Source organism: Cygnus olor, chromosome 2 (assembly GCF_009769625.2).
Source record: "Cygnus olor isolate bCygOlo1 chromosome 2, bCygOlo1.pri.v2, whole genome shotgun sequence".
NCBI lineage: Eukaryota > Metazoa > Chordata > Aves > Anseriformes > Anatidae > Cygnus > Cygnus olor.
In genome coordinates this window covers 71,504,047-71,522,774 of record NC_049170.1, presented here as the reverse complement: position 1 = coordinate 71,522,774, position 18,728 = coordinate 71,504,047, and the positions used below count along the sequence as shown (strand labels likewise).

Genomic DNA, 18,728 nt, shown 5'->3' with positions numbered 1-18,728 from the left:
GCATGTATGGGATGGGGAGAGGTAGCAACACTTGGACCTTTCATTTGGGTGTCTTATCATCAGATGATTTCAGAAGCCATCACAGTTTTGCTTAAAACAGCCTTAAGCAATGCTCCAACTTAACCGGCCCTTCCTTTGCAAAATTAGGTTTCCAGCTACTTAGTACCTTTAAAAAAGCACTCAGTCATTTTGGTTAATTAAAAGAGGATTTTTGATTTCAGCATGATTGATGAAACAAAACTCAGCATGCCTGACTGAGGGAGTAAATCAAGCAAACACCATGGAAACACTCGACAGTTTAAAAGTAATGACCCAGCTACTAAAAGCAAATATGCAAGCACCGTGTGCCAGCGTCCTGTGGCAATACCTTGGGATATGCAGGAGGCCAAGTGATGTTCCACCTGGGTGTTTTCTGGGCTGGATGGAAAATGTGAATCTGAGACACACAGCAAGAGACAGTATGAGTACAGCCTGCCACTGTGCAAGTGTTATTCAATGCAAGGGAAATTAGCTGTTAAATCCCCAGATATTTTTTCCTTGTTGTTTTAGTTATTCCTTTTCCACTTTCTTTCCAATCCTGTTAGTTAAGCAGGTCAGCAATGGCTTCAGATGAGCAATGTTTTTATTGAGTCTTCTACCCCCCCTTTACCCTCAGCAATTTAAATTCAAAAGACATGCTCAGGTGGGAGAGCAGAAATTGCTGTTAACTCCCACTTGCCACCTTACTGAAAGGAACATGCTCCTCCAAAATACAAGTGCTCTCCTGATGCAGTTAATTACACCCCAACACAGAAACCCAACTTTGACAAGAAGCAGAAAAGCTTGTGAAATGAGCATGCTGCAGAAGTGGCAAGAAGCAGGCTCTCGCCCAAGAGGTTTCTTTAAGCTCTGCACACTGCTCTTTGAATAAAACACCAAGACCTTTTGCAGTAAAACAATAGCCAAAATGTTACTCAAACTTTATTTAAAAACAACAAAAAAAATCCACTCAAAGAAGGGGGTTTTAGCAAGAGCTTGAGTGAAACAGCTGCAGTTCTCTCATGGCCCATAAGCCTGCAGATTATATACCCTCCTTGCTGTATATAATTTATAATTTCTTGTAACCTTTCATACTAAAGTAAAAATAAATCTTATGATGTAAAAAAGTGATATTCAGAATCATAAAGAGTGAACAACAGTCTGGCAAGTGCTCCACCCCTAAAGGTATAGCGTGGCATAGTTACAACCATAAATCTAAAGCAGTGTTTTATATTTAACACAGTCAGCTAGAAATTTTATTATTATTATATATTTTGTATCTGCAATTCAGGAACAACACTGTAGGTAATAATAGAAGAGTGTTATCATATTTCTTTCTGCCCCTTGGTGATGGCACATATATACTGAGAAATAAGTCCCGAGTGTCAGCTGTAGGCCAGAAAATGGGTATTTTTGGTGACTGGTCTGTGAAACAAAGACTGTGGAAATTGAGAGAGATGATACTAGTTTCATTACTATTAGAGCAGCTTTTCCTTTTTTTATTTTTATTTTTTTTTAAATAAAAGATGGGTTGGTGCACAACATATCTAGCAAAGAAAATGTCTGAATTCTGTCCCATCCCAGAAAGTCACAAACTCTTCCAGAACTATCAAATTCTAGAAAGGTGAGATCATAAAAACACATAATAGTACCTACCATGCACGGCCTGTGTGAAAGCATCGTTTGTGTGAAATGGTGTCATATTTTCATCCGAGCCTCGGGCAGACTGGTCTAGGGTGTCAGAATAAAAGCTTGATGCTGAAGAGTGTGTGCAGGGGCTACCTGACATAGCCTGATAAAGGCGGCCCCTGCAGCTGCTGCCTGCTGCAACAGCCTGAATGAAATATATCGCTTCAGAGACCTCCTTGGCAGGTGTGTGAAAACAGCAAAAAAAAAAACAAAACGTATTTCCAAAAAGGCTGCAAAGCTGGGGAAACGGTCCTCTGGAGAAGACGACTGGCAATGACATTCAATGTTCCACTTCTCGTCAGTATGCCACAACACTCCCTCGCTGCACTGATAAAACAGTTTTTAGTCAGTACTGCCTAGATCCTCAATGGCTCAAAGCATCATGTGGTTCGTTGCTTTTTTAGCATCTCATTGGCTTGAATAGAAGTCAGGAACAGAAATAAGGGTAAGTCATCAGCACTGATGCGGACATGGGGAAAAGAGGTTAGACAATCACCTTCTTCCAAGAGGCCTCTACCATGCTAAACATTCCCCACGTCACTTTTAGCTCTGTGGAGTTAATAACATTTCCTTTTCACTTATCTTGATTCTCCTTCTCAACAAATTTATAAATGAAAATGCTCTTTGCATCTGTCTGACTTAAAGCCTGTTATTCGATGTCATGGTACAATTATTCATCTAGGGGCAAGCTTCCAACACATGCTCCCTGTGGACTTCCACCATTACCAAAAAAGGGAGTATTCATAAAGCACATTTGGTCATCTTAAAACATTTTCAGTCCTGTCCTGCCAACTGGCATACTGGGGGAACAAATGTCAATTGCGGACAGAAGACAACAAAATGCAGACCGTGCACAGCTGACGCAACTATTAGGGACATCAGAGCATGAACAGAGCTATGCACTTGATATACAGTGCAAGAGCTCCCTCTCCCTGCTTGCTTTAAACACTTACAAAGCGTTATTTGATCACATCCACCATCCCGGTAAGAGACAAGTTCCCCTTGCTCTCCTCCTCCTTCACTAGCACCTGATGGTAGGGCTGTTGCTGTCCTACAGAAACAAATCTGGCCAGGATTTTGGCAGTTGTGATTCAACAATCTGCATGAAGCTACAGTCCTGAACCGAGCACGTCTGCACCTCCCCAGGCAGGCAGGTTCTGGGGCAAGCCCTACAGGGCACCATCAGGCTGGTTTCAGCACAAGCTCCTCAGAGCTACACCAAGCCTCCACTGCGCTGCCTTACACACTGCAGCTCCATTTTGATACAGCTCTGTCCACAGCTAGGTGGTCCCCACAGGGTACAATGCAAGGAGAGCAAGCCCCAGGACCACCTGGACTGTTGCCTGTGGTATAACAACAGCACTCTGGTTCAAGTGTATTATTTATTTCCAAAATATGCATGGAAAATACAAAGCATCTGCTTTTCTACCATTTGCTGATTTCTGCAGGAGCAGTATAAGACAACGCATACATATACCTTGTGCTCAGCCCTGCAGTTCTTGGTTCAAGGTACAGGCCAGCTATGTGAATTGTTTACATACGTACACCTGCAAATCCAGCTCTTAAAAAGCCTTATGTATCACACTGCTCCAACTGTATGACAAGGCTGTTTTTAAAGAATGGTGCAGTTGATTAATTTTGATGTTAAAACTGTGAGAATTAAAAGATACCAAGATTAGATTATTTCAGTTATTTAATTCAGCAGTGCAACTATCTTACCAGAGTTTAGTAAGTTGGAAAAGCTACTTTAGTTTCCCCCTTCAGTGTTACTTGGATAATAGGTTGTGGGGTTTTTTCCTCTTCCATCCATAAGCAAGCAGCAAGCCAGTAATTACTTGTAATTACATACATCACTATGTTCTGCAGTTTTCAAGATGTAAATAATCAGAAAGAGGACTTCAAAGTTAAAAACTCAAAAATGAAAAGCTAGGGACAAAAACACGTCATGAAACAAAGAAACAAAATACTGCCAGATGAGTTTATTTGCTTTTGCTGTAGCTCCCAGAAACTTTTCTGGAACAGACCAGACTAGTTTTACAAGGTGAAGGTAACATACAACACTGAGTACATGACAGACCACATTAAGATGCATCTAAATAACATTTTAGAATGCAGTGAATATACATTCTCATTATCTTTCACAATAAAATAAAATTAATGCACTAATTTTCAGTAAAACCAGAAGATTTTGAAGTTTTGCATATCATTTCCTCCAGAATAGTTGAATGAATAGTAGCTTTTGTAATCTTATCCCTTTTATATAAGACCTTCCAAAAGAAGCCAGGTGATCTGTGTATGACTGGCATTACATCAACATCACTCTTGTACGACAATCATCTGTAGGGCAAACTTCCACTTTAAGGTGAAGGTTGTATTTCTTTTAGCTATGCCAGCACCTGACACATTCTGTATTCTTTCAATTGAAAGAATTTGAACACAGAAAGCAGAAACATAGAACCTCCCACCTGCTCCTCCAACAAGCAGAGAAGTGACAGCATAAATTTACTTCCACATACAGCACTGCCTTTGTGAATTAAAACCCTGATGTTCTCCACAGCAGTTACCAGTAAAGCTTAACATTACAGAAACAGTACATGAACAGACATGTAAGTTAGCGGGCATGTGGTGGTCATCTCCTGTCAGCTATTGTAACTGAAGACAGATTCTGTGTCAGTTTTGCATTCATCACCTATTAACAAACGGGTCTATACTGCTTTATCATCAAGTCCTGCTGCCATGATCCTCTCTAGGGGCTGAAAGCGGAAAAGCTCTTCATTTTCAGTGTAACAAATGTCTGGCTTCTAAATGCAATATTCATGTCTAGAAAAACCCTGAAGCATTAGGAACTTCAAATAAGCATCTCTCTTACAGCATAAAAACCATGGTAGATGTAAAATTTCAACTGCAAAAGAATTATACTGTTTCCCGAGACCCAGGTTTTACACAAATTGCTTCTGTGCAGCACTACAAAATCAGTCAGGACACTGTCAGCTTACTGATGAATTTAAGTGTCTAGAAAAGTTCCTCATTACTTCGGAGAGCACAAGTCAGCTCATGTCCTACTACAAAGCCTCATGCATCTTCTTAAAAGAAGAAAGTCTATAGCTTTTGCATTTCTATTCAGAGTAAACCCTTCAAAATAAATTAAAAAAACCAAGACTGCAGAAGTTTCCGTATTTTTACTTTTTTTTTTTTTTTGGTAACAAGCCATGCTTCCAAAATTTTTACTCATTTATTCTTAGAACGGAATCTGATATTTTAGTTCAGATGTAAACTTCTAAAACAAGGGTTTCAAGTTGTTGCAGATTTAATAACACAGATTTCATCATCATCCTGTTTCAAAACAGCACTGGAAACCTCAATAAGCACAGGTGTGTCTGCTAAAAATCTCTTCCTTATAACATAGTTTCTTGGCACATTCTGACTGGAATATTATAATGTCTGTCATCTTCAGTTATGAGAGTCACCACAGGCCAGTCCTCCTCTGGGTCATTGGGATAAAGCGTGATGAACTCATCCGTATTATACTTATACAGTCGATACACTTGGATGGTGTACTGCAGAGCATAAGCAAGGAGAAACATTTCCACCTACATCGGAAAAAAGCAGAAATATGGCATGTAAAATCGAACATAGATTTACAAGATATTGCTTATAAAAAATACTAATACTGATCAGATGTCATTTTAAAATATGAGAAACGTGAATGCCTGTATGTGACCGCCTCTCGATCAGTATCTTGATCATTAAAGCCATTCATAACTTGGCGCACAGATAGCTCTACGATACAAGCCTTTAACATAGAGTTCTTCAGATGCAAAAATGTCACAGTAAGATACAAGTCCTTAGGAAACACTGGTTTATACAGAGAATTCCATTTCCCTACTGCCATGAGCAGGTAGGAAAGACAGTCTCTCAGAGCAGTACTCATCCCATTAAGTCAATAAACCAGACAAGGACCAGCTTCAGGCAATGACCCTTCCCCCTGAACTTGGAATTCAGAGTGGGTACTCTGAATTTCTAGCCAATAAACAGCAGATGGAAAGCCCTTACAAGGCCTGTAGATATCAAAGGGAATTCAGAAGATTTTTCCAGCTTCTTCCTCTATCTTCTCTACTACAGTGACAAGCATACCCTGTTCTAATAACAATTTACAACAACAAATATTACCAAAATAAATAAGTTTAGTCAGCATGGAATTACGTAACATTGCTTACTGACCAAGTGGACAGCAAAAACATCACTGCTGACAAAAATCACTGCAGTTTCATCTTTGCAAGTCATCAGCTAATTTAACAGTAGTAGCAACCTGTCTCATCTATGCCAGGGTTACCAGATTTTTAAGCCAATAAACACAAATCAAACATAATGCTCCCATGCTCTTAGTGTTTTTAAGCTACTGAATTTAATTGATGTACCACGTGGATTTTTAAAACAGATGTTTCTACAGTCCTTAAGACTATTCATCTCGTTAACTGCTAGGTTTTGTTCTGGGGTGCTTTTGTGATATGCATATCATTTCTGCAACATATGAGGCAATAAGTGCCATTAATTTATCAGAACCAGCAAGTCTATGTACTGCACATGATCTTCATCACTTGAGTGTTAGCTTTATCATATTTTTAAACACCTAAATTAACAATTAAGAGACTAAGGCAATAGCTACTATGAATAAATACCATACTTCCAAAGCATGATGTTACTTACCCCCAATGTCATCAGCCACAGAAGAATCAGCATTTAAAAGACCTTTACAGATTCTTAGTAAAAGCAAACCGTTCTACTATGCTTTTTCTAATGAAAGATCAGACTAACAAAAGCTGGACAATTTCTTAAACCACTGAAAATTCCAAGCAGAAAAATAACACTGTAAGAACACTCTCTCCTTACTTGTTCAAGGCCTCCACTGTGACCTATTTGATTCAAATGATTATGCATTAACTGACAAGGGTTGCTGGATGTATCCCGTGCAAACAGTAACCATGAGAAAACAGGAACTCTCCTTCCATTTTTATCATCATTGTATAACTCAATGGCTGTGTTAAGCATCAAAAATTCAGAGCTTCATACAGACTGTACTCCTCCTCTTCATTTTTAAACAATTTATCACATGCTTCTTGTTTCTCAATAGGACCCTTGATTTCACTTATAGACTTCCACTGTAAAAACAAACAAACACACACAACATGTATCAATAGCCATCACTGTGCAGGAGCTGCAAAAAGCCACTTGTGAATTGTCAGATGTTGAGCATATGCACTCAGAATTTAACCTGAAAAAGCTCTGTACCTTTTTAAAAAACATTCTAGAGTATTTTCACAGCTGTAGCTCTGTCAAGGTCAAGCTGGGTTAGTCTGTTTTTGTGTTAGTCCTTAACAAGAGCAAAACAGGGGAAGGTTGGAAATCGTTACAAGGTGGCAAAACACATTGTCGAAAGAGAAAGGCAACAGGCTCTTTGTTTCCTGTCATAAATCCTACATTTTTCATACTCTTTACATTTCAGTTATTCAGAATGCATATTTGTATTGGGTTCATGTGACAAGGTTTTGGCAGAAGGGAGGCTGCAGGGGTGGCCTCTGTGAGCAGAGCCCAGCAGCTGCCCCATGTCACATTAGAGCCAGCTCCAGCCAGCTCCAAAAGGGACCCGCTGCTGGCCAGGGCCAAGCCAGTGAGCGACGTTGGGTGGGCCTCTGGAAGAGCAGATTGAAAAAGGGAAAAATCCTGCTGGGCAACAGCAGCTGGGAGAGAGGAGTGAGAAAAAGCCCTGCAAACCCCTAGGTCTGTGCAGGAGGGACACCCCGTGGTACGGAGCCATGTGGGAGCAGTTCTTGAAGAGCTGCTGCCTGTGGGCAGCCCCCGCAGGCTCAGTTCGGGAAGGACGGCATCCCGTGGGAGGGACCCCGCGTGGAGCAGGGCAGAGAGGGACCGTGAGGGAGCGGCACAGACGAAGCGTCAGGGACTGACCGCAGCCCCAATTCCCCATTCCCCAGTGCCGCTTGGGCTGGGAGGTGGAAGAGGTGGATGGGAATAAGGTGGTTCTAGTTCTCATTGCTCTAGTCCCTCATTAATTGGCAATAAGTAATTTTCCCAATGCTGAGTCTGTTTTGCCCATGACAGCAGTTGACAAGAGATCTCCCTGTTCTTATCTCAAGCCACAAGCTTATCATATTTTCTCCCTGTTCTGAGAGAGGCCGTGTAGTGCTTGGCTACTTCTGCTTGTTAATCCAAAACAGCATTTATTTCCAACCTGCCTGAATGCAGCCTTCAAAATATTCTTTAAAAGTCTTTTGAAAAGAGAATATGCATAAACACTAAAACATGAACAACTGAAGAGTTTTACGTAGATTCCAGAGTTTCAGGGGGCCAGGGAAAGGAAAATGGGGCTAAGTAATACACTACTATCAACACAACCATTTTTCTTATTTGCAAGTGACCAAGAACAAACAAGTACTTTTCCAACCTTTTTCCTTAGTAGCATTAATATTCTTTTATTTCATCACTTATTTCTCCCATCTCCTGCCTAGTTTCTGTTTTAGCTGCCACTGCTTGATCCAGTCATATTTGCTCAACAAGTTCTCAGGAAGCTGGAAGTAGACAAAAGAAAAGGCAGTTAAGTCAAAAAATCTTGAAATAAATACTGCCTTACACATGAATATATACATATATATATATAAAATGATTTTATACAATATATTTTTCACCTTAAAATGATCTGTTTTATGTTTTCCTGAACAGATGTGATGCTATGACCACAACTGACACACAACTGGCTGGATAGTACTTGCTGACTAATGGTCAGAATACTGGTCTACTGGTTACTATTCCCTCATCTAAGCAATACATAAGCAACAGAAAAAAAAAATTACCTTAAGTTACTCAAGGTTTGTTGGTTTTTAAACTCCAACAGCAGAAAACAGTGACTGTGTCTGAAAGTTTCCCTGAACCAAAAGCAAAAGAGGCTAAAGAGGTGATACATCCACCAGATAAACCAGAATTCTTTCTGAATGCTTAGTCCAGAGCATGAAAACTGTTGTTTTTTTTGTTTTTTTTCAGGGAACATTAATTAGAACACCATGGGACAAGGTTTCTTGTAAGAACAACCTGAAGATGGCTCCCCAGGGATGTGGTCACAGCACTGAGCCTGTCAGAGTTCAAGAAGCTTTTGGACAATGCTCTCAGACACATGGTCTGATGTTTATTTTTTGGTTTTTGGTGGTCCTTTGGGGACCTAGGAGTTGGACTCAAGGATCTTTTTGTGGGTCCCTTCCAACTCAGATGTTCTATGATTAGTTGATGCATGAGATCATACTTTAGCCTCAGAACGGCCTTTTGTACTGCTCACATGCTACACCTGTTCACTTAAGAGCTTTATCCTTCAAGAGGAGTGTAATATTGGCAGTTGCATGCCCAGTTTTTGGCCCTCATTTGTTATGCGTTACCATTTCACTGCTAGAGCTTGCACAGTAATTTGTGCCTCACATTAAATTAACTGTCTGGCTAGAGCAGCATGAATACCACCAGTCATTACCGGCCAGTTTTCATTTTATCCAGACTGCAAATTAATAGTATGTTCTCTTTAATGGCAAGCAAGTACTCAATGCCAGATACGCAATCCCCCCATTCCTTCTCAGTGCTACACTAATTTGATACATGGAACTAAATCAAAGATTATTTGCCAGCAACTCCTATAGGTAGGTATGTGCACATGAATCTAAACACCATTGTCATATTTTTTTTTAAAAGGTGTTGTATTGCTAGCTGTCACCACATGTTTCTCTTACATGCCCTCTGCTACTGCCTTTGATGCATTAACAGCTTATCTTAATCAGTGCCTTTTTATTAACTTGTATGCCTTTTCAAAAAGGTGTTAGTTACCATAGTATGACACTCCTTCTGTGAATCACAACAACAAAATAGGTGAACATGAAAATGTATGCAAATTCTTTGAAAGAGCACTGAGAAACTATCTTCTATAGTTTGACAGTGTCTAAAGAGTTGTCAGTTAGGAGAATAATTTTACAAACAGGAAAACTTTTTACGATGTGCTGCTGCAGTATGAAACATTTCACATAAATATTTTTATCAGTAATTAAACATCTGACATTTTTGTAAAGATAATGATCACAATAAGAAATTTAAAATGGCACCGAGTTATACAGGAAGGTGATAAGCGATAAGAATATTACCATTTGATCTTGACCGCTGGCCTACAACCAAGCGTGTCAGAGGTTCATCATTTATATTTCTAGCAGCAACCTGGGTAACTGGAAACTTACTCCCCTAAAGCAGGCTGCTTTCATATAGGCAGCTTCTTACATGTTTCTTCCATATTCAATTAGCACCAACAGACTTTGTTAACACAAGACAATTTTTGGAATATTTTTCTTCTATTCTTAACAAAAACACACTGTGTTTATCCATCAATGCTCCAGAAGGACTATTCTTCATGTCAGATTGCAGTTGCTCATATACTTATTTTAAGTAACATTTAAGACACAGGTTACCACACATTCCAAAAAGCCTGCAGCATCCAATTTGTTAATCCAATTTCTAGAGAGAACATCTATGGCACACAAAAATACATGATAATTTTAAAAAGATGTTTTTCCAGATGTGCTTAGAATAAGTTCTCTATAATTTTTTTTTACAGCCAGGTGTTTTAGGGGGAACCTTTCACTGCCATATTACACGCCCTAAGAAGAAATCAAAATAAAGACAATTTACATTACAGTCAGCATAACAACATTCATTCATTATACATTGGAAACTACGTTGACCTGGACTCAATTCAGGTTGAAGCTATCACTGTAAATCTACAACACAACCGACACTACACTTCTCAGTTTAAGCAATATTGAGGAGTGAGCATGTAACAGAGAAATACAATGTTAAATTATCCAACAGGTTAGAACCCAACAACCCCTACTGTCAGAAGATCTGTTTGACACATACCTTGGTAAAATCCTCACTCTGCAGCCAGGTTGGTAGCTGAGTAGCTTGACTTAGTGCCTGGAAGAGAGTTGCTCTGAGAGCACATAGTTATCACCACGTACTCTCCTTATTGATGCAAATTTCTGAGCAACTGCTTCATATCCCTAGGAAAACACAAAATCCAAATAACATGAAAGCATTAATTAAACAATTCAAGGTACCAAGATATTTCAAGGCACTGGTATCGTAAAATGTATTAGAGTAGGAACATCCAAATGAAAATATTTTAAAAAAGATTTAATCTACTAAATGTTTTCAAAGTTCGTATGCTTTTATATCAAACTATGCTTTTTTGCTTTTAGCTCTGCTGAATAACAAATGAGAAACCAATGAAACTGAAGTAGATAATTGGTTTGGCATTTATTTGACTACACTGCAGAAACATCTTTGAAATGTAGGTAGCTAGCCTACTTAGATTTCAAATAAAATCCAAACACACACACAAGAAAGTAAACCTAAACACACAGCATGCTCACAAGAAGTTCAGCAGTAGTTTATGCCATTTTACCCAATACATGTCACATGTAGCTTGCTTTTGCCTTAGGGAAAATTTGTGTTTATACTGAAATACCTTGACACGTCTCAGCACATTTGTCCCCTCCCTGCTGTTCCCAGACATACATGCGTAACAGGGTGCAACATTGAAATGCAAATTCTGAAGCTTAATGTGTCTCTACAGCTCATTTACAGAGCTCTACATCTCTATTCTTACTAACCTCTTGAAGATGACACATGGATATTTTGACTTACACAAAGTATTTCAGGTTAATTCATACATACCGCTAAGTTCCCCACACAACACCATTTCAAACAAAGAAAAGAACACCAAAACCAGTCTTCTTATTTTATAACATTCCAGCTCAAAATTAATTTAAAAATGTCCAAAACTTACAGAAAAAGAGATTCAGGAAAAATTAAAGAAAAAAGCCTGATCCTCATCAGCTCCCCATCTTAAAAATCAAGTCATTCACCTACTTCAGTTACTTTCCTTCTGCAAAAAATTTTGGCCAACTGCTCTGCCATCTCAATAGTCCTTGTGATTATCATTTCACAGCAATAAACCAAATTTAAGTTGAAAACAGTAATGAAGAACAGTCTAGGGTTTTTATTTTAATATTACCATGAGTATCCTTGTCAAAAATACCATTTGAACAAGTATGAACAAAACCATCTTCCAGTTGTTAGCCACTTCTACGACTAGACACTGAAAAATATTGCTGTTGCATTTCCTGTTTTAAAGGTCTTTTGCAGAGGAAACCATCTATGAAACATAGAAATACAAACAAAAAGCCCAATAAAAGTAAGAAAGTAGAACTTATACTTTCTCATCCTTTTCGCTACTGGTGTATTTCCTCTCCATTCTTTTCTGCAATACTCCATGATATCCATTTCAGGTGCAACACTTGGTTTATATTCTGTCAATATAGAATAGACAAGATTACACTGAGGAGAACTGTGAAACAGAACAACATAGAAAAAGCATTATGACTTGGACTTCTAAATACATGCTATCCCTTTAAAGTCACCTTGGTGCACAAAGAGACTGGCAGCATAACTTATAACTACTATGTAGCTATTAGTATTGTAGCCAGAAAAAAAAGCCATTTGCTCTGAGAATGACAAGTGAACAAAAAGAAGGATTTAGTTCAACAAAACAGAGAACACTCTGCTCCTGTCTTCCAAAATACTAACTGGCAAAGAGAGAAATTATTAAGATACTCTTCATCATCTTAGCAGAGAAATCAGAGGAAAAAAAATGTTCAACAGAAATTTCTCCTCTTCTTTCAGAAGCCAGACTATAAGGAAGAAAGACAACAGGTCTTCCTGAATATGCTGGGAAGAAAAAAATATGGTTCTCTTGGAATCCCAACAGCCTTTGCACCTAAACAAATAGGAGTAAGGTTATCAGGGGTGCCCAACAACAGATGCTTCTATAATGTATATAAATCAGTAATTCTCAAACACAACAGTCATAACATAGGCTGTATCACCGCTTTCCAAAGGATTCACATTCTCTCGTAAAGTAACAATAGAAACAAAAAAAATATACAAAGAACAACTAGATTTGCGTACAAGTGATCTTTTTGTGAATTAAAAGTGTACAATGTAATCAGTCACGATAAGTAACTTCTATTGCACAGACATCCATGCACAAAAGTCACTGGAAATGAAGGTCTTGAATCGTTACAAATTAGTGCTACAGTTAATTGTAATGCTGTAATTGAAATGCCACACAACGTTCAAACATACCTGAAGAGCTCGTCTTGCAAACAAGTAGTATTTTCTCTCTCTCTATTTCTTCTGCATCACGATACATGTCCTCCTCACTGCAATAAAATTGACACATACGTCATGTAACAGCACAAGTCTTGTAGTCACTTACCTTTTACCCCTCTTTATCACCACAGGCAAACACTTATGTCTTTCTCCAAGTACTATATCAATTTCATTTGATTTCCATCTTACACATTTGCAGAAAACTCTTATTTATAACACCCATGGTAGTAATGAAACTGTCTGAATTGCTCTTCTGCTGGTTGTATGGAGATGACAGAGTGCTAAAGCCCCTTTATAATTGTACTTTTTACAAATTAGCAAACAATAAAAGCCAAAATGCCTTATTAATCTGTATACATGAATACTGCAACCTTTGCATGCAACTAAAAACATATTACCCACAAGAGCTTTATATTTCTATTCCACAGGGGCTGAACAACATGCCTAATAACGAGCAGAATATGCAACAGAACATCACGATAAACAGCAGCTGGCTATCTTCAGCTGGTTTGAATGGTACAACTTGAAACAAAATTCACAACCAGGCAAACATTTCTGCCGTAATACGAGCTTTTGCTTTTTGGTCGAAGTATGCTGTCTTAAGAGTTAAGAGTCTCCATGTGAACGTATATGCACATACTCAGAACTCAAGTTACAACCACAAAGGAGGAAAAGATGGCCTGAAAGCACATGGTTTCTGTGCACAACCCAGTGTTATCAAGAAGAGATCTCAAATCTGAGCTGTGACTATTACTGTAAGGAATGGAGGCCCATGCAGCATTCAAGAAAAAAAGACAGTAAATCACACACTCCTCTAAACTTGATTGGACAATAATAACACCTAATAAATAAACTTTTGAAAATCAGTTTCACAGCTAAAATACTTGGAAAAAAGTGTATCACCAAACATATTACTAATTCATTTAGACTTACCACTAATTGGAGAAGGTTATATTGAAAGCTTGTATTTTGGAGAAAGTACATGTGCAAAAAAAGTGTAAGATTATTATTCGTTGCCCCACTACTACTGGTGATTTCTAACATGTTACTCAAAACCCCAGTTTGCCTGCAAAAGACAAGAAAGAAATAAAGGCAGTGACCCTGCCTCATCTTACACAATGGAAGGAGGACAAGCAGTTAGGAAAACCATAAGGACAGGCTGCGTGTAGCCAGATGGTAAGTTACTCTCATTAAAGTTTAAATAATACATTGTAAATTACGGCTCTGTGTTTCCTTTTCTTTATATCCAAATTAGCTTTTTTACGAAGGGGAAAAAAAAAAAGTAACGTTCCTAACCCATTTGCATATATTTCCCTCGAGAACAAGAAAAACGTTCAACATAAAGGGAAATATAGGTTGATACCAGGAAACTGTCACCTACAGTGCAGTCCTGTGAAGGTGCAGTTTAGTTTTTACTCAAATTTCCAATCTTCAACTTTCAAGCTGGGTTTCCTGGATGCTCAAATAGCTGCTTGAAATCTGATGTGTAACAATACTAAAAACTATAAATTAAAACAGAAACAATAGATGTAGTCCCCCATAAAAGACCACTATCTGCTGAGAAGTCTCAGAGATACATATCCAAAGTCCTTATCCTTGTTACAGTGTGACATTGGGCAAACCTTAATTTCTACACCTGATCTCATTTCTCACCAGAAATTTAGGGCCAACAATGCTTGCGAAGAGTTTCAAGAATACTTGATAACCTTGAAAACACAATGAAAAAATAAGAACTTGTTACCCAACAACAAGAGTGATCCCTAGCCTAGCTTATACACAGGCTAAATGCAGTAAGAAATATTTAAATATAATGCAACAACCTCATCCTCTGAGCATGAACCTGCTTCTAGAAGGAATCCAATGGGACTGGGGGAGCATTGCTCTGGGATACAGGTCTTGAATACATTTAGATTACTAAGAGAAAACAGTGCTCATCTTGGTAAACTGAGTAAGGTCAAAGAAGTTTGATGTCAAATTAGCAGTGTGATGTTTCCTCCTGCAGATGATACTGTTTTCTTTCTGGGAGTTGATAACATAACAACATTAGCAGTTTACTTGACAGCTAACACCCAGCATAAACAAAGCACTGCAATTTACCTGAGCTGTTGTGAAATGAAGGTAGCTAAGAGGTGCAATCCATCTGCACAGACACTTCATTTCAGAGAAGAGCACGCTTCTTTGCATTGTTCTAGCCTAGTGATTATTCAGTTAAGTAAACTTGTGGAACCAAGAACATAGAAACTAAACCCTTTCCCATTAATCTTCACAATATTTGACAGTAGTGAAAATAACAGATGGAAAAGAACAATTGAATGAAAAAAAATGAAAAAATGAGAATGAAAAAAGTTTGGAATAAACTTACATATTTGACTTCAGCCTTACTTCTTGTAAGGCAAGAGACTTATAAAAACAGTTTGACTTCTGAATAAAGCTATAACACATTAAGTGAAACAACAGGAGGAGTCAGGAACAAATACAGTCTTCACTATTACAGAAAACAAGCAGTGGTTAAAGCATTAGGATTAAAAAAGCCTTCTCCTGTTATCAGCACTACACCTGGCAAAGTGTCTGCAACATTAAAAACAAGCTACCAGAGTACCCACCTTTAATTTTTACAGTTTCTATCCTCAAAGAACTTAGTACTGGATCAATTATTCCCTTAGATAGGGAAAGACTAAAAAGCACTAAAAAAAATACAAAGATTAAAACAAGCCATCTGGCCGAAGGGTGAAGGTGGCCTTCATAAATTTCAAGATTTGACATTTAGGCTGATTACACCAACTCACTGGAACCTCTGAAAGTGAATTTCTTAGCAAAATTTCATAAAGTGAAGGTACCCTTTTTATGGGAAAAAGATTCTATATTAAAAAATTCTCACCTGTCCAGAGATATCTCCATTGCTGAAGGATTACAGACACAGGTAAATATATTTCACAATTTCTTGAAGCATCCTCATCTGTCGCAAGCGATGTAATCCTATTTGTCTCCTCAGGTCCCCCAGTACTTCTGTATATGTACTCTTTTCTCATTTCCTCTGTAGATTGCCCTTTCTGCTCAGTAACTGCGTTTGCTGAGCCAAATTCATTAGAAGGAACACCAGCTTCCTTTTCATGCTTCATCATCTGTATCGCAGTACTCTTTTTCTGCAGCTGTTCTGCCCTGGCAGAATGGCTGAGTGGCTCTGTCATCCATCCCTGAAAGTTATCCTGGCTTTGAAGAATGCAGACATACGTGAATCTCTCGTGGTAGAGCAAAAGCACATGTTTTAAGAAAGTTGCAATATTTCAATAGTTAACTTATACTCTGGACATTCAGATATTACTTAAATTATCTAAAAGGAGGAGCAAAATCCAGAAGAGCTTGGTAAAGTTAACAGTACCCAAACTATTTCCAAACTCCTCTCCGCAGGAGGAGGCGATCAGTTCTCACTGAAGCAGTTCTGTGCCAGTTCCTCAAAAAACTACCTGCGCTAGGACTAGTGCCCTGACTGAACACTTGTTTTCCCCAAGGGACGCTATCACCTGAACACTTGATAATTAAGATAATTAAGAAATCCCAATGAAACAAGGATCAGTCATGCAAGAGGAGCACGTTGACAAACTCAGGCGGTGCTCTGTGAAACGCCGTATTAAGCAATAACCCCGGTGCAATGCAAAAACCAGTGCTGGCTGTTTACCCCAGAATATTTCCCAAACCGCTGTGAAATAAGCTCCTGTGACACCTTCTAATAAGTTCTCCAAAGGCTCGGATGTGCCCTCACAAGTATTTATGTCAAACTGTTACGTGCCCCCCCCCCCCCCCCCCCCCCCCCCGCAAAAAGGAGGATTGGTGTGCAGTTACCAAATTCACGCGGCGGACACCCCCGACCTGCCATCACCAGCCGCTATACTTAATAGTTTATTTAAGTCCTTCCGCGCCCAGCTCACAGCCCCCCCGCCACAGCCTCTCCTTCCCCCCGCCGCCGTGCCCTCACGCCCCTTTCTTTCCGCCGCCACCCCCGGCACGGCGGCCGGCCCCTCCTCACCTTCCCGGCGCCCCACGGCCGCGGAGCCGCCCGGAGCCCCGCGGAGGGCAGGAGGCCGCCGCCCGCCCGCCGCTCATGGCCGCGGGGCCGGCCGCGACCCAACCGCCCGCCTACAGCGACCGCCGCCGCCCGCACCGGGCCCGCTCCACCGCCGCTTCCGTCCCGACCGCCGCCATCTTCCGGCCCAGCGCCGCTGGTCCGGCGTCATGCGGAGAGCCCGCACGGGACTCCGGCGCATGCGCGCCCCCGCGCTGTGTGGCCGGCCGCGAACATGGCGGCGGCCCTGTGAGGGAGTAGAGGGTACCTGCTGGGAATCCGTCCGTCACGGGGTGTAGGGGCTTCCTCTCCTCCCCTTCCAATAAAGTGTAAAACGAAAAGGCTTGCAGTTACAAGAAGTAAAAGGATTTACATGAAACCCTCAATCCTTGCTTACAGCAATAGATTATTTTAAATACATGGGGGAGCTGCTTTCCAGTTGTCAGATGCCCCCTGTAAAATGCCAGCACTGTAAAACATAATGCACAGGTGACAGCCATCATATGGAGTTTGTCAGAGGCAGGAAGCACCTCCTCCAGAAAATAAATAAATAAATAAACAAACAAATAAATACATAAATAATCACCACATTGATTCAAGCCTAGACCTTGATTTTAAGGTGTGTTTTTAATGATCCTCTCTCAAACAAAGCTGTAAATACAAGAAATCCTTGGCCTTAGAGCGCTGCTGAGCAAGTTAAAAAATAAACCTTTCAAAGTTAAAATACATGTTACTCAGTTAAGTATACCCAATACTATTAAAACAAGTAATATCCAGAACAGTAAAAAGTAGAAAAATCATAGATTCATAGAATATCTCAAGTTGGAAGGAAACCAAAAGGATCATCGAGTCCAACTCCTGGGTCCCGAAAGGACCACCTTTGGTAGAAAAAAGTCAATTTAAGTGAGCATTTTGGGGGGACTTCACCTTGAAATCAGGACTGAAGATGCCAGGAAAAAAAAAAAAAAAAGTATTCATCTTTCAGCAATTCATTTTCCCTCACATGAATATACATTCTCTGTGTAATGCTAAGCTATGCTAAGACTGGGGAAAAATAACCACAAGCATTCTGACAGGAGGTTAGGTAGTAATTAAGACTTATAGAAAGACAAAATGACAATAACAAGCAATTTGCGATGTTACTCATTTTAAGTTACATAAACTGATGGACATTTCTGTAAAAAAAAAAAAAATCTGTTTCTTTTATTCTTGAGACACAAAGAACTATCATGAATGTTTGAGGGAAAAAAAAAAAAAAAAGCATTACCTTATTTTTTTTTGAATCACTTCTCTTCTTTTCCCAGATTAAATCTGTGCTGGATTGCTCTTGACAATGATATCTCCTTTGAAAAATGCTTTTCTTTGAACAACTGTTTGACCTGCTGCTTTGACTCATAACGCATTCTTGTTTCACACTGGGCATTTGAGAATTACTCCTCTTCCAAAAGCTAGTCCACTTGAAATGTACCCATTTCCCGTGTTCCTTTAATGAAAATAATCTATATTCAGTAGCATTTAAGAGTCATTACAGGTGCCTGTCTTATAAGTCTTGAATTTATTTTGCATTTAGTATTTATCTACTTACAGATGTGATTTATGTCAATTATAACTTTTTCTTTTCTCTTCATCACAAAAAGACAAAAATTAAATCCCCAAAGTAGTCATGTTCCTGATAAAACTTTGTGTTTGCATT

General features: G+C 39.4%; 1 protein-coding gene across 1 annotated transcript; it reads right to left on the bottom strand.

The window, feature by feature from the left end:
• Positions 1-3,671: 3,671 nt before the first annotated feature.
• Positions 3,672-17,157, bottom strand: OTULIN (OTU deubiquitinase with linear linkage specificity). Its single transcript, XM_040550308.1, is given in 12 exon segments — positions 3,672-5,297; positions 6,598-6,767; positions 6,770-6,866; positions 8,168-8,198; positions 8,200-8,291; positions 10,660-10,745; positions 10,748-10,802; positions 11,207-11,230; positions 12,040-12,113; positions 12,949-13,025; positions 15,854-16,185; positions 17,135-17,157. Coding segments are annotated over 11 exon segments (921 nt in total). The 5' UTR covers positions 15,874-16,185; positions 17,135-17,157; the 3' UTR covers positions 3,672-5,102.
• Positions 17,158-18,728: the final 1,571 nt, after the last annotated feature.